The 16,911-nt window shown below is 34.6% G+C and overlaps 1 protein-coding gene across 1 annotated transcript in view; it reads left to right on the forward strand.

Annotated features, from left to right (window-relative positions):
- ATP6AP2 (ATPase H(+)-transporting accessory protein 2) overlaps positions 1 to 15,440 on the forward strand; it is a 188,601-nt gene extending 173,161 nt beyond the window's left edge. Inside the window, exon 8 of the mRNA XM_090397902.1 lies at positions 14,843 to 15,440. Coding sequence (XP_090254028.1) covers positions 14,843 to 15,043 — 201 coding nt within the window. The 3' untranslated portion in view covers positions 15,044 to 15,440. The remainder of the gene's footprint in view (positions 1 to 14,842) is intronic.
- Positions 15,441 to 16,911: the final 1,471 nt, after the last annotated feature.

Consider the following 16,911-nt stretch of genomic DNA (forward strand, 5'->3'; position numbering starts at 1 on the left):
TTATGTTTCTTCTGTTTATTATTTAATGACACGCCACAAATTTCTTTGCTTGTTTCTAGAAGAAGTGTTTTGAACCTTCTTTCTTTAGTTTGTAGTTCTTTATCTTAAATTGATTTCCTTGCTACTTTTTCTACATTTTTCAACTTTTATTTTATGGATTCTTTCCAATACTAATAAGTAGTGGTCACTGGCTATTTCAGGACCTCTATAGACTCTTGCATTTTTTGTATACTTCTAGTATGATCTGCTTATGATGGCGTAGTCGATTATAGATTTTCCATTTCTACTGGGGTCTTCCCTAGTAAACTTATGGATTTCTTTATGCTTGAACATAGTATTCACTATTACTAAATTATTTGTAAGGCAAAGATTTATTATTCTTTCTCCATTATTATTCCGGGTTATTTCTCCTTGTGATCCCGACACTTGTTTCGTTTCCTCATCTATTTGATTCCCTATCCGGCCATTGAGGTCTCCTAGTAGTATGATATGCCCTTGAACTTCTTGAATTGTTTTTTTGTAAGAGGTCGAAGAATTCATTTTTAATTTCTTTATTAGCATTATCGTTTGGGCCATATGCAACAATTACAGTGAATATTTGGTTGTCTGATTTAAAATCTATAGTGATTGTCAACAACCTTTCGTTTATTAATTGCCATTTAGTAATATATTCTTTGAGATCTGGTTTAATTATGCAAGCTACCCCTTTGTTTTCCCCATTCTCTTGGGTTTACCCCTGAATAGAAAAGTATATACCCATCTTTCATTTTCTGGCAACCTTGACCTTTCTTTTTTGTTTCTGTGACTGCTAGCAGATCCAATCTTGATTTTTTAAATTCATCTATTAATTCGTTTTCTTTTCCATGTAGACTTTTAACGTTCCACGTTCCATATCTCATGTACCTTTTTCCTCACTTTGTCGTTAACCATTTAGGCAGTTCAGCTATCTCTTTGTTATTTCTTTTAATGGGTGAAATTTTAAGGTATGCAGGTGATTAGCCTTCAGCACCCCAGTCTGGTGGTGGGGCTGCCACCTTCGAGGCCCCCAGACCAGCCTATGAGGGAAGTGCTATCCTGTTGGTCCATGGGAGGTATTTTATTTCCCTCCTATCCTTCATAGTAAACTATGACGAGCATTCCCTGATCCGCCACCAGGGGACTTGCCCGATGGGGGGGTTACAGGTGTTCCCACACGGGTTGTACACCTTTCAGTATATGATATCTTCAACAGCCTTCTGTACACCACATCTCAAAAGCAGCTATTCTTTTCTTATCTGATTTCTTTAGGTTCCAAGTCTCACATCCATAAGTCGCTGTTGGAAAAACAACTGCATACAAAATCCTCAACTTTATTCCCATGGAGATAGATCCATCCTTCCAGATTTTAGACAAGTCTCTGACTGTTGTTTTAGCCATTCCTAATCTTCTTCTGACGTCTTCTGAACAGCAATTCTTCATATTAATAATGGATCCCAGGTACTCAAACTTGCTGACTTCCTCAATTTTTTCTCCATTAAGGTACACTTGTTTCTCAAGTGCTTCTCAGTTTGTATTTCCTTTGAGAACCATAATCTTTGTATTGCTAGGATTGAGTTGAAGTCCTCTATTATTACTGATCTTGTTAACTTTATCAAGAATTTGTCCTAGTTCTTCCTTGTCATTGCAGAGGAGTACGGTAACATCAGCATACCTCAGATTACTGATCAATCTACCACCTATCCTAATTCCTGTCTTGAGCTTATCCAATGCTTCATGCATAATGTTCTCTGCATATATATACTCATCAAGTGAGGAGAAAGTAAACATCCTTGCCTAACTCCTTTTCCCACCTGAAGCCAATCAGTCAATCCAACACCTGTTCTTACCGTGGCTTCTTGCTCCCTGTACAAGTTGGCTATCAGCCTTGATAGTGTGTTGAGGAAAACCCATTCTTTTCATTACTTCCTACAGTTTCACATCTGTATATCTATAATGAATGAAATTTCCTCATCTTTTTCAGTTTTCTGCTCATTCATTGTACAATGTAGATTGAGTTAAATAACTTTCTGTGTTTCAGTCATAAAGTTCTTTACTAGTGTAAAGACTGTTTTTTTTAACTAATGTAATTACTATTGATTAATTTTGATATTAATCAAAATTAATCAATCTGCTCTAGAGACGTAACATGGAACTTATTTAGTCACTTCTGAATTCTGATTCAGAAGTGGTTTCTAAATTCAGAAGGGATTCTGAATAAGTGGGGTGATGGTCTGATGCCATGTAATGAAATTCATCTAAAATCCACCTAAAGACATCCACAAACGTCCATGTTCTTAGCAGGATTCATCCCATAGCCTGTTGGTTAGAGAACTGGTTCATTAATCATTTGACCAACCAGGCTGGCTAAATCAATATGAGATTTTTACTTGAATAAAAGTTTAGGTGGAGGACAAGGATATTTTCCATAGTATTAAGTACTTATTGATTTTGTGTCATGTTTTGTGAGTTATATTATTCACTGAGTCATCTTATTGGACAGTTAGTTCATATTCCTAGTATTCTTGAATGTAGTTATTGTATAGCATTCCTCTCTGTTTTTTAACATCATTTTGCATCATCATTGTAATTGTTTAGTAATTATTGTGACTTCACATGTTTGGGGTTGATATAGAAGTATATAAAATTATTTGAAATTAATAAATTTGATTAAAAATAATCTTGTGGCCAATTGGGCAAAGATGATCACACTTTGCCCTATTGTACTGCGAATTCTACATAATCAGTAATGCGAACTTTTGCTATCCATTATAATGCATAAGTAATTATAATTCAGTAAAATGCAAGGAGCACTAAACGAAAAATAAGCTTGTATCACCCTGTGCAATATTTCATAGTAAAAAGAACCAACTTGGTGATCCTTTTCATAATATTCTGAAAATCATCTGCTTCCTTGAAACATTCATAAAACATTCTGTGAAGGCCTATGAGTTTGTATCACATGGTATGAATGATTGTGATTCTCTTAAAGGTGATTCAAATCATGATTTCCAAGTGCCATGTGATCCAAACCAATAATCTGTGAATTTTGATTGTATGATTCTTGGAAAGCAGATGTTATCTACTTCATCAACCAGGTGGATTGCCTTGCAACACTTATCAAAAAACAGAAAAAAAAAAAGACAGAATTGAGAAACATATTTCTTTAGACTGCAGTCTTCATTTTATTAACTTACTTTTTTAAATGTGTTTTATAACCAAGTGGTAAAACACTGTTTGACTTTGCAACTTATAAAGTTTCCAGAGTGACCAAAAGCCTCCAAGAATACAACTGCCTTTGGCATAAGAGAGGTATCTTGGTATTGCACTTCTCAATAGATGACATTCTCTTCTTAAACGCACACATATGAGGATCATTTCCGAAGTTCTGCATATTGTGCATGTATGGCTGATGGAATGGTGTAAGTTTTCCATCCTTATGTCAGTAGTGCAGCAGACTTACTAAATGGGCATGCAGTATTTTTACTGATTCAGGTTGGATATCATATAGTTACCAGTGTTTTTTCCCCATCAAAATTGAAACCTTTATATGTTAAAAAAAAAAAAAAAGATTCACAGTACTTTACACGAAGTTCGTGGAGTGCTGCAGATCATAACAACAGTGTCATAGTGAACAGCTCGTTTCTGTGAACGTCAGATAACACATTGTTGGTTATCATCAACTGCCTGCTGGAGGAAATTGAGTGCAAAATGCAAAGAAATTGCAGGTGAAGCAAACATATCAGCTATTCATGCTATATCAGCTGATAAAAGACAAGCGGAACTCACATGAAGATTGCAGAACTGCTACATCATTGAAATTAAAGGTGAACAGGATTTGAACAGAATTGTTGCCATAGAATAAAACATGGATCTGAGATTTTGAACCAGAACTGGAAAGTCACTCCTCGAAGTGAAAACAGTCAATGACATGATAATAACAGATAGTGCAATCTGCAAGGTCAACTGTGATAGCAGCATACAACAGGAAGTTTCTGCAGAGCATTTAGTGGCAAACAAATTTGCACCAAAAGACATGTCAGAACCTTCATTTTTCATGACAATGCAAGATCACAATTTTACATTCAGTATGTGATCTTATGGAAAAGTATACATGCCATGATTCCTTTCCCATCCTTCCCGTACACTTCTGACATGAGCCCTACAGACATCAGTATATGCCACAAATTGAAAGAGCAGTTCCATGGTAAACATTTCACTCCCATTAATATGGTTGTTGCTGAAGTCAAGTTTGCTTTCAAATGTTATGCAGCAATAAGGTAGAATGGAGATTATATTGAAATCCTATAAATGTATTTTGTTAAATGTTTAGTTTAAGTGGGCCGAGTGCATTATGCAGAAATTTTGAAATGATCTTCATATTTGCTTTTTTTAATTAGCATTTTTGATTAAGTATTTCATGTCTTAATAGCTGCTTTTAAATGTTGGTTCTTATCAGAGACAGGGGTAGAAACTCTCAAAAATTCTCTCTGTAACATGGAAACTTGTTATTGAAATGTGTCATGCCATTGAAATCTTTGATCAAACCAAAGCAAATTAGTAGCTGTGGATGAGCAAAGAATTAAAAAAAAAAAAAAAAAAAAAAAAAAAAAAAAAAAAAAAAAAAATTTAAATTTTTATTTTTGACTTAATCTAGAAATCTTGCTTGTCAGAAAATGCTGCTGCTTTTTGGATACACATCAAGCCTCTAATAAGCAGGTTTCGTTTTCTGACAGTAAACTTCATCTTCTACATGGAGACATTAACAGATATCAATGCCCATGCTAGAATTCAAACCTGCAGCTATTGATTGAAGGAGTATGCTAAACCACTTGGTTAGCCAAATAACCAAAGTGCTTCATCAATTCGCTAATGTGATACAAAAGCAACACATGCCAAAGCTGCATTCTTGTAAGGTCTTTGTTTTTGAATCTTTGTTTCAAATGAAAGTAATGTTTTTCCCACCTGATTTTGCATAATAAATATCCATTATTGGTTAAATAACAATAATAGATATCAGTTGTTTTCTTTTAATAGTTATCACACGAGAGTACTAAATGATTGTAAGTTTATTACTAACTTACTGTCAACAATTTTACTCCATACATCATTTCTCTAGGGCACTACCAACTGCATTAGTCCACCTAGATCTTAGTCTTCTTCTTGATCTTTCTCTTGCCCTTCACTTCTGTTTAATAGACTGAAAGCGCCTTAGAATGCTGTGCTCACATATTCCTGAATGCTAACAAAAAAAAAACCAGCTTATTTGTGCCCATGTTTCTCTTCTACAGTTTTTCTTAGCCTATTTTCAAGTATGCTTGAATATACCTGGAACAATCAGTAGAGCAATCAATTGCTCTATTATTCTGACATTATTTTATTACATGCCTTACAGTCAGTTAACAGAATTTTCTTCAGACTCTGTCACCAAGACCTCAAAGTTTGATTCTTGTTTTCAAACCTTCAAACACTTTCATTTTTTCCTGGTAATAAATAAATTTATATTTGGCTCTGCAGTTCATCTCTGTTTTTGAAATTATTAAAATAAAATTGAAATTATATGATGATAATCCTTTTGCTTGATGAAATTTAAAGAAATCTGTCATTCAGTTTGCTAGTGAAAATTTTAATTTCATTTAGTCCATTTTAATGGCAAAATTATGTCTACATTAAATATGCCAGAATGCCACTCTGTACTGACTTTTTAAGTAATGATATCACTATAAATGAACACTGTTACGAAACACACCCTTCTGTGATTGTCTGCAACCATCCCTTTACTTTGTTGGCTTATACACTCCAGATACCTATTTTATTTTGATTAATTTTGCCACTATAAGTAGTGTGATTGAAACAAAAACCATGAAAAGATTTTAATAGAGATCTTTAAATATTAATTTCATTAAATTCTGTTCAGTTACTGAAATAAAAATTTTTGGACCAACTGAGTAATTTTTGTAATGATTGCAAATATCAAATTTTGGCAATCTCTTATCAAACTAGAGGCAAGGAATTGCTCAAGTATGGCTTGATATAATGAATCCAATAGATGCGTGTGCATTTTGAGAAAAGCATTTGAAAACTGCACTGGATTAATTGGTGGCACTATACAAGAATGCTATTGAAAAACATTCTCTCCTACCCTAACTGGCATTCGGTTTGCTATTAAAATTTTTCATTTAATGGCAAAATTATGTCTACATTAAATATGCCAGAATGCCACTCTGTACTGACATTTTTAATGTAATACTGACTTTTTAAAGTAATGATATCACTATAAATGAACAGTGTTATGAAATCTCCCCCTCCCTACAATGATTATCACCAATCATTTGTTGTTTACACACAAAATGGATTTATACAAAGGCACTTTCTATAATATAATTCTTCAAAGTAGAAGTATAACAGTTACCTGCTCTTTACATTGACACCTAACTCTTTATGATATATCCTTCTTAGACTGGTGAAGATGAGAGATGTGTCATCTCTAATCTGTCATATGCAGAGAATGACCAGTTCATATATAATGTTAATTTGGCTAAAATTAATCTCCAGAACTTTACTATCTTATGAACACTTATAAACTAATCCCTAACAGAATAAGCACAACATTTTATATCAAAAAATATATTCATTTTGTTAGCTTGACTTCACAGCCTCCAATTTTCCTTCACTTTTATCCAGAATGAATTTTTTCTTATCCAAATTTTTTTTTCTTTTAAATTAAAAAAATGCAATTTTTTTGTGTGTATGTTTGAAAGTTTATATTACCATTTTGTTCCTTGTTCTTTACGTGACTTGCCACTTAAAGAATGACAAACTCTGACCAGCAGGATGTGGGTTAGAATCTCACTGTGAGTGAATGTGTGTGATCAACTTTTTAGGTAGTAGAAGAATTTAATTGCCCATGGTGAGACTATCACCCTGCTTATTGGAGGCTGGAAAGAATGCAATATTTGTTCTCTAAAGCAGTGATCTTGGATCACCTTATTTGTAGTTTTTCAACAATATTCATTCACTATAGGTTTCCAATCTTTTGTAAATGGGATTAAGATTCATTACATGTAACTTTGTTTTACATTGGCCACTAAATTTTCACTGAAGATAAGACTCATCCAACTCAGAAACAGATGCAGAGATAAACTCACAGATTGATGAAGTATAAAATGCTTCTGAATGTTATCCTTATGAAGTCGTCAAGAGATTGCAGCAGTCTGCCATAGGCTATAACTTTTGAGATCGGAATATTTGATTTGTGAATTTGTTATTCAGTAATTTGTCAGATGGCTAGATTAATGCTTTATAGTTTTAGTAACTGATCTGTAGAATGCACATCACTATTCCACTTACATGTATTTTGCAGTTGTCATTGACAAATTGTGGATAGACTGAATAAATATTTCAGAATTGTATAAAAGCTGAGCTATGAGCATTGTCTGTGGTGGAATTTAAATGCAGTGAACTATGTTATAACTGTGAAAATAAAAACATTCCAAAAGGACTTGGCTAATAAAGGCATTCAATGTATGTAGACACATTCATACTTTGAATTTACTATGCAAATTCAGATATTAATTTTTTATTAAATATATATATCTCTTTGGAGTAGGATTTTGAAAACAATGAAAGATACTTCCATACAGTTAATTTTTTTACTCCAGGCTGCTGTTGATTGAAAAAGATTCACAAATATCACTCACTCTCTCTCTCACACACACACACACACACACAAAAAAAAAGCTGCATGGAAAATCTTAAGATTTACGGGTAGGTTATTATTTTTAAAATCTTGAGAAAAAAATCATTGCCTTGCTGACTTAAAAACTTAATCGCAGTGAGCCACTTTTCAGAACAGTTATCACGTACAAGTGCATGTCGGTTTGTCCTTTTTTCGGAGGTGGGGGGATTATCATTATCTGTGTTCAAAATAGCATAGCCCAGGGGCGTAGTTAGAGGGGGGGCGAGAAGGGCGATCCGCCCTGAGCGGCACTTTGCGTTTAAGAAATCTTGCCATACTGTCTATAAAACAGCAACTAAGTGATGAAATAGACTTCGACAATGTCATCGACGATTTTGCTAACGGAAAAGCAAGAAAAATAACATTTTAGAATGTTGGAATTAAAGTTTTACTTCAAAAAGAAACATAGTGTTTTAATTTATTTCCCTATACGTCGTTTTGACTTTTTGCGTATTTTTGATATGTATCAAGAGAGGCAGAAAATTCAGGGATCGCCCCGGGCGGCAAAAGCCCTAGCTACGGCACTGGCATAGCCTTATAACAGCAGTGAGGAGGAGGGAAAACATGTAACATTGGTTAAAATTTGTATATCTGACTGATTGACACAAACGTTAGCCTTTATGCATGCATGTAAGATATTTGCATGCTTCTTTCGCCATTGTTGTAACATCAGAAGAGTAGCTATGGCGTTTCGAGTCCTGGAAGAGACATGTTTTAACGAACTGCAGCAGCAGCAGCTCACGTTCAAGATGTTTAAAATTCGGGTCTGAAAGTTTGAAGAACCTTTCAAGCGCTTTGTTTATTGTTATTACAAAAGTTCCGCAGTGCTGCCTCCCCTGAGCTCAAAGTCCACATAAACCCTTCTATTATGATAAATTTTGATCAAGGGATACTGAATTATGTATACGTTAAATAAAATATAAGCAAGTTTAATTCTCTACAGTTGTTCCAACTCCTATTGGTGAAATAAGGGGAATCAAACTGCTAAAAGGAAAAAGTTGATTTTATATGTACAGTACACTTTCGGCACTTTTTTTTAAAAAAAAATTACACACACACACAGTTGACCTTTGAACAATGCGGGAGTTAGAGGCGCCTATCCCCCGCGTTGTTCGAAAATTCTCGTATAACTTTGACTCTCCAAAAACTTAACTACTAATAGACCGGAAGCCTTACCGGTAACATTATATACTATATTTTTACAATAAAGTAAGCTATTGAAAGAAAAGAAAATCATAAGGAAGAGAAAATACATTTACAGTAGTGTACTGTATTAATCGATACCGTAAGTTTGTCTTCTGTTTACAAGATGAATCGTCTGTTTGTCAGTACCTACATCAATATTGTCTTATATGATACAAAACACTGTAGATGTTACTAACACTAGGCATAAAAAATGAAAAGATAAACGTGAAAAAGAAATTATTCAGATTTATTTACAGGTATAACAATTCATGCATTGATAACGAAGAAGCAGCAATATGATTGCTTAATGGTAGGCTAGTGTAATCGATGCGATTGCTTTACGGTAGCCTAACCTATACACTAATGAATGACTCTTTATAAAAATTATATTTTTCTAAGTGATTAAATAAATTTAACTAATAAATAATCAATTTATGCAGTGATGATTTAATACGCATATTTACGTTTGCTTGCATTTCTCTCAACTGTGAATGACGCCATGTACGTTCTGTAAATGTTTGTGTGCGTACGTTTTGATAAATCTTTAATTTTTACAAGAGATGTGTGTTTATTTGATGGTAGTAAATGATAAAATAGACTAGTATCTACATATATTTTATGAATTTGTGGCATGCTTAACTCTTTCTTAATTTTTTCGATATTTTTAGGCTATGGGGTTCGCTTGCGCGTTTTTCAGATTGTCGCAAATCTCCGAAATTTTTTCCAATATGTTTATTGAAAAAAACCGCGTTGTTCACGGATCAACTGTCTGTACACACATACACTTTTACACTCTTCTAATGCCATTTATTCCCAAAGGGAGGAGGGCAAAGTTATCGTGGGTAAGATAATAATCATGAATAATGAATCATGATATGAGATTAATGCCCATTTTCCACGTTTCTTTTATTATTATATTCCATTTATTTTTATTCATTCAAAATGTATTTATTAAATAGCAATCTGATTGTTTGAGAGGTCAGTCATTGGAAAGAAGAACACGGTTTAGGCATCTTGTTAACCCGTACATTTAGTACTTCTCGTTTAGTAGGGGCACGCAATCTTATTAGGGACGATCGCCCTCCGCGCCTCTCACTGGCATTCGTTACTTCATTTGCAGGGAAACGTCTACACAATGGACTATAAAAACGCACCAGTGACGCACAAAATTGATGAAGTATGGCCTGTCGTTTATATCTTACCCACATCGTATAAACTGATCAAATTCTATTGTCATTCCACACTACTGGCGATAAACAATTGCGTTTGATATATCAGTTGCCGCAGTGTGAGTTATGTCATTTCATCATTCCTGTAAATGTACTGTTACTTGTTATTCAAGATACTGCTTGGCGGTTTTATTTGATATTGCGGAGGTAACATTTTTATGTTTTTGACTGGCGAACAAAAAGAGAATGAATAAAGCGTGTAATTTTTCTCATGCCGCCACTTCTGCTACTGAGTACACCATGCATCGAGTAGTAAAGATACATAAATTGTGTATGCATAAGCAGTTAATTAGTATCGTTAAGAAGAATGCTATGGAAATTTGTCATAAGTGTTTCATATGCATTATATACAAAGTTCAGCAAATTAACTGATAAGGTATAATGCATCCCACTATCTGTTTCTGATTCAGTGTTCCAATTAGATTTCTTAAAAAATTTTGTTTTTAAGTTTCTCGATGAAAATGCGAGATTTAGGCAGTAATTTTATGCTGATATTTTGTTGATATATGAGCACATCTGTGTATGCGTTCCTGTATCAACAAAATTGAAACGTTAATATGAAACTTGCCGGTTTTTAAAATTTTGCGTCTTTTTCTTAAAAACATGTTATGGGCATAATTATTTTGGTGTTACCCCTCAATAATTAAGAAATATTTTGTTCACTTGACTTGCAGTCGCAGAGACTGCCCATTGCATTGCTGCTTTCACCTGTTATTAGCAGTCATTTTCAAGATTGAAACCTTGCTTAACAGAAGTAGTTGTCATTTTATATCGTCTCTATTAAAGGAGCATGAAAATTATACCAATGACATATGCATCTGTAGCACAGGAGTATTCCTCGACGAAATAGTTTTTGCTTATCTATTTATTCCACCCCTTTCTAAGAACATGGGGAAACTATTATTTACTAAAACTGTTGTTTTATAGTTGCATTTTTGTTTTTGAAAATTTTTACCTCGTCTTTTTTTTTGGGGGGGGGGTGTCCCTTTATCACTGTTTTGCAACCTTAATAAAGGCCTTTTAAAAGACTGTTTAGTATCGATTTACACATTAAAATAAACCATTTCTAATTGGATCTGATCAAACATGATACACATATCGTGTCATACCAAAATTTATAGGACTTTTTTTAGTTAATTTATTTAAGCATGAATTCGCCTAACGAACTTGGAGGGGATCCAAGTTTTTTCGCCATTTTATTTTCTCTTATTTCACTAGTGCTTATCCTTATAGCTTGAAAATTAGCCTATATTCAACCTGTTCGTCAAGAGAACATTGATTATTCCATATTAGAGGACATTTTCCAGGATCATTGCTATAGAAGTGGAGGAAAATTAGGAGCCAGAGATTAACTTATCGGAGATAATGATGCAGTAGAATCACCCAAGTGTAAAAGAGGTGAAAGCAGCGTTAGACAAAAGTTGTTGCCAAGATTTGAAAAGAGGGTAGAACACATGACCACTATTTGGAAATGATGCTGTTTTCCTGCTTTTGCCATTTCAAAATCGGTTTTGGATTTTTAATAATTTGCTCGGCTGTTTCGAGCTTAAGCATAAACAAAGATGGACATTTTGAAAGTCACTTTCGAGGCACCTAATATCGGTATTGACCGATGCCTTTAGTTCGAAGTTCCATCTAGGTTAGAAATATATATATATATATATATATATATATATATATATATATATATATATATATAAGAATAAAATTTAACTGACTAGAACCCGAAAAAGTATAACAAAAACCTTGAATAAATCGCGACTAGTTTCATCGGTGTTCCGACTTCTTCAGGTGAGTAAGAAATAACACAAGACTTATAAAAATAACAAGGTAAAAAACATGGACTTTTCAGCTTAATAAAAAGAAGCAGAATAGTAACAGTCATTTGAATAGGTGACCGCGTGCTACTGTTGGCATGAGTAGAATGTGTGACAGCTAATTTTAGAGCGCCAGTATTGGATTACTGTGCTATGGGAATCAGGCAAATTGTAGCTTAGATTGTTGTTCAAGTGTGAAGGGTCCAGAACTATTTCTTTTGATTCTATAATTCGTTTTTCAAATTCATCCTTGCATATATATAAATTTGTTGTGCGGTCCAAATCAACTTGGTATGGCCGTTCTTCGAGGTTAGAGTTTGTGGAGAAGAGCACATAACTGGAAAGGGCGCTCGCTCGTGCTCTACTGTAGGAGATGTCACGTCTATGTTCCTCAAGACGAAGTGAAACAGATTTATCTGTCTGGCCAAAATAAGGTCGACCACAGTCGCACATAACTTTATAAACACCAGGAAAATGCAGTTGGTTGTGTTTTAGTCGACTCAGCAAAGAACGAAGTTTTGGCAGAGTAGTATAGTCGGTCTTTATGTTGAATTTCTTCATAATCCTCGACAGTTTTGGGGTAAGAGAGCTGATAAATGGTAACTGTATATGAGTGATAGGGTTGCATTCATCTTCTTGTCGAGGTTGTTGGCGTGGTCTCAAACGTTTAGTGATGTTACGAGATGAATATCCATTATTTAAGAAGGTGTTTTTCAGGAAGTTAAGCTGTGTTTGAAGGTCTTCTTCTGTAGAAGTGAGACATCTTGCTCGATGGGCAAGGGTGGAGATGATGCCTAGTTTCTGAGGAGGGAAGTGATGAGAAGAGCCATGCAAATATCTATCAGTGTGGGTGGTTTTCCGAAAAATTGAAAATTTAAGACAGTCAGGTGATCTACTGATCTTTAGATCCAAGAAGGGGAGAACGCCGTTGATCTCTAGTTCTGAAGTGAATGTAATGTTCTGATGTTGATTATTTAAATTGTTTAGGAAGTTCCTCTAAACCATGTTCCCAGATAAGGAAGACGTCATCAATGTAGCGTAACCACAGTTTAGGTTTTAAAGTAGCTATAGAAAGAGCTCTCTTCAAAATCTTATAAAAAATTTAGCTAAGACTGGGGATAGAGGGCTGCCCATAGCTAACCCCCTAGTTTGTTTATATATTTTATCCTCATAGCAGAAATAGCCGGAATTGATGCAGTGAGTTAGAAGAGCAAATATTTTTTAGAAACCTTGTTCTTAAGAGTCAGAACTTCATCTGTAGGTACATTAGTAAAAAGAGACACGATGTCAAAACTCACCATTCTGTCAGAGTCTATGAGATTTAAATTTTTAATTTTTGAGATGAAATCTTCAGAGTTTTTGATGAAGGAGTCGGTATTGCCAACTAAATGTTTTAAAGAAGCTGCAAGCTATTTAGACAGATTGTACGTGGGTGAGTCAATACCTTCCACAATAGGTCTTAGAGGAGTGTCAACTTTGTGGATCTTAGGCAGGCCGTACAAACGAGGAATAAGGGGATGGAGAGATAGTCTTGCGTGTCTAGGAAATTCAGAAGTAGATTTTAGAAGATTGTTTGTACGGTTATGAAGTTCTCTTGTGGAATCACTTTCTAGAATAGAATAGATATCAGAACTTAATAAGTTGTTAATCTTTGAACGTTAGTCAGATTTGTCTAAGATTACAGTTGCATTCCCTTTATCAGCAGGTAAGATAATAATGTCATTGTCGTTACGAAGCTGGTGGATTGCTTTTCTTTCTGTCGGAGATAGATTATCTGTAGGACGACGACTGTTGTTTATAGTAAAGATGGCATCGACCCTAAGTAGATTCGCAGTTTGTTTTGGTAACTGCGCAGCTGCCTTTTCAACTTTTGTAAGAAAGAGTTCTTTAGGAATGGAGGTCGGAGAAGGAACGAAGTTAAGACCTTTTTAGAGCACACTAAGTTCTGCAGGAGAAAGAATGTGAGAGGATTTGTTAATCACAACATTTTTTAAATTTTGTGAATTGATGTGGAGTTGGCGAGTTTGCTCCTGTTTAAGTTGGTTGAATTTTCTGATAGTGTGCTCTCAAAAGGTCTTAACTTCGAGAGGGGAGGGAGATGACGGGTTTCCATGTTTGAGGATAGTTGATACAAATAAGTGATAACAAAGTAAAAGAGAATTTTCATTGTCTCAGAAATTAGAAAAACCGATTAGAGATTAATGACTAATATTAGGTTTTCAACGAAAGAAATATGTATAGCGCTTTTAAAGCAGTGACAAACTTGGGAGAAAACTGGTCGCGAATTGCATATGAGTAATGTACAAAATGTCTAACAGGAGTAAGGTAAGGAGAATTCTGTTTGTGAAGAGGTAAATTAAGTGTAAATCTTCGCTGTATTAATGGAGTTCAGTTTCGCTGAACCCAGAAATTATCTTCAGTGTCTTGTTAGTAATAGCTCATGACTGTTGCCAGTATATATTGCAAACGTTTTAACAGAGAGAGAGAGAGGGGGGGGGGATGTCGACTTGGTAAGTGCTGCCCTCTGCAGCTTGAATTTGAGGTAGTCTAAGCCGTTGAAAACTATAGTAATCGATGTTGAGTACCACGGCGTTAGTAATGGTACATCTGTACCATTACTAGCGCCCTATGCTTGTAATGGCCTAATTCAGAAAAATGTTACTTTCATCCTGACGAGCGATATTTACGGATAAAAAAAGAAGCTGCGAAGGTTTGATTGTACCTGACTGGCTCTTGATGGTTACACTGCATAAAGAAAATCACAGACAGACAGACAGACATTCCACTTTATTGTGTTAAATATTATTTGTGTGTGATGCTATTTTCTAATTTTTTTTATTATTATTCTATTTTAATAGGCCCCTAGCAAGTCAAAGAACGAATGGAACTTAGCCCATCAGTGGGATGCTTCTTTTCCGGTGATTTTTGCCATTATTACGTTCATCAGTGTTTCATTGATACTGGCTCTGATAGGCATAAGTGTAGGCATATGGCACATGGATCCTGGTAGAGATTCAATAATTTATAGAATGAGCAGTCAACGAATTAAGAAAGATTAGCAGATAGTAACTATATATTTTGGCACTTAAGGACACAATGATTTTGTTAATAATTTATTGAATGTGTAATAAATTTCTTATGATAAATTGGCATGCAGATGTATAGTTCACTGTTTCATTACATGTAGAAATGCAAGTTTCACTTCTTTTGGACCATTCTAATTATCTGTGATATAATTTGCGTGGTAAATGCGAGTCATATCTATGATTCTTGTTAGTATTGTGATCATGCTATATAGAATTATAGCAGGCATTGTTAAGGGTACAAAAAATTGTAACCGAGTTGAATGTATCGTTACATTTAAATGTTATGTACATAATTAGATTCTTTGTGGCACTTTGCTGCTAAAATTTATGTCTTGGAAATATGAATAAAATGTACTTTTCACTTCCAAAACAGCTTTTTTTTCTCTTCTTTTTCTCGGAAGCGTGGAATTCCCAAACTGTGGGCATCGAGTAGTGTTTAATTTTGGTGAAAACGTGTGGCACCGCTAGTCTTTCCCAAACCCATAAACCGGAAACCTCATGTTAAAAGAAACGACGTATTTATTCCACTCACTCACCATTTAATTCGCTGAATACAGATAGCATTTAAAGCACTTGTACGCCAGTACTTAACTTGTATTGGATGTGTTGAATGAACTTTATATTTACAGCTTTTGTCGTCAGGTATATCAGATGCTTTTTCAGGAGTTGCAATTAGATCTTCAAAATCTTGCTTATTCAACCTTTTGTCTTTAATACACCAGAAATGTCCTTTCTTCAATCTCACAAGATTGAGTGGTTTTTCAAGTTATTACGTCTTGAGATCTTTTAGATCGTGAATGCCAGAAATGACCCACAGCCACTTGGTTAATAAACAAATATTGACCTTAACTTTTCCTATTAATGTTCTGAAGCATATTTCAAAATGCAACATGCGTGTGTGTATTGAAAAAGGGACGTTTAAAAGCTGTTTGCTGAGAGTTCATCGCCCCACTCTTCGAGTGGTTATGGAACCACTCGAAATACCATAATGTGTTTTTGAAAAGCACGCGTTGAATCGTTTACACGGAATCAATTTCATCTTCAGAGCTGACACTATGTCGTCTGATTTCTGACACCCGTAACTCGGTAAGCCACTGTACGAAACGTTGGTTTGTAAATGTCTGGATTCAGGGAATGACACTTGTCGATAGTAATTTTCCTTTCATATTGTTTGCAATGCTATTTAAAAATTAGTTGGATTCATTGACATAAATTTAGTAAATCTAAAATATAAGCAGTTATTCGACTTCTATTTTCTTAATTACATCATCTGCCTTCAACACTTTCTTCCCAAATTTTCGTTCGTTCATTGTTTCTATAAACCGAATCGTCCAACGACTCATGTTGCAGTTTTCAGTTTTTATTGGAATAGATGTAGAAAGAAAATCATTTAAGTCATACATAAATGCGCGAGATCCACCCAAAACTTGCTTTGAGGAAATGAGTTCAAAGAGTCCATTAAATGATCAATTTCGAATTAAAAAATTTTTTTCTCACATCCTTTGAGATTTTTGTGATGGGCTGTACTCGCTGTGGAAACTTATTGTCACCGTTATAAATCCTGATGAAAGCAGTGTCGTACTCTAATATTTGGGAACATTTGCAGTAGGCGTTGCAAAAGCTGCCTTTTGCAAAAAGCAGCAGCATCCCTCTGAAGATAACTGTTATCAAATCCACGTATGCGGAAACTTATCGGCAAATATTTCGTTATTGTACTCGCTGTTAGGTCAGTTAATTCAATCAAACTTAATTTTTAAGTGTATTTCATATATAAGTTGAATATAAACCGCGAGAAGTTTTCGATCCATTTAATTTTTGTAATAAGTTAACATCATCTGAAT

This window comes from Typopeltis vanoorti, chromosome 9, assembly GCF_054136105.1.
Source record: "Typopeltis vanoorti isolate ZY-2024b chromosome 9, IOZ_Tvanoo_1.0, whole genome shotgun sequence".
NCBI lineage: Eukaryota > Metazoa > Arthropoda > Arachnida > Uropygi > Thelyphonidae > Typopeltis > Typopeltis vanoorti.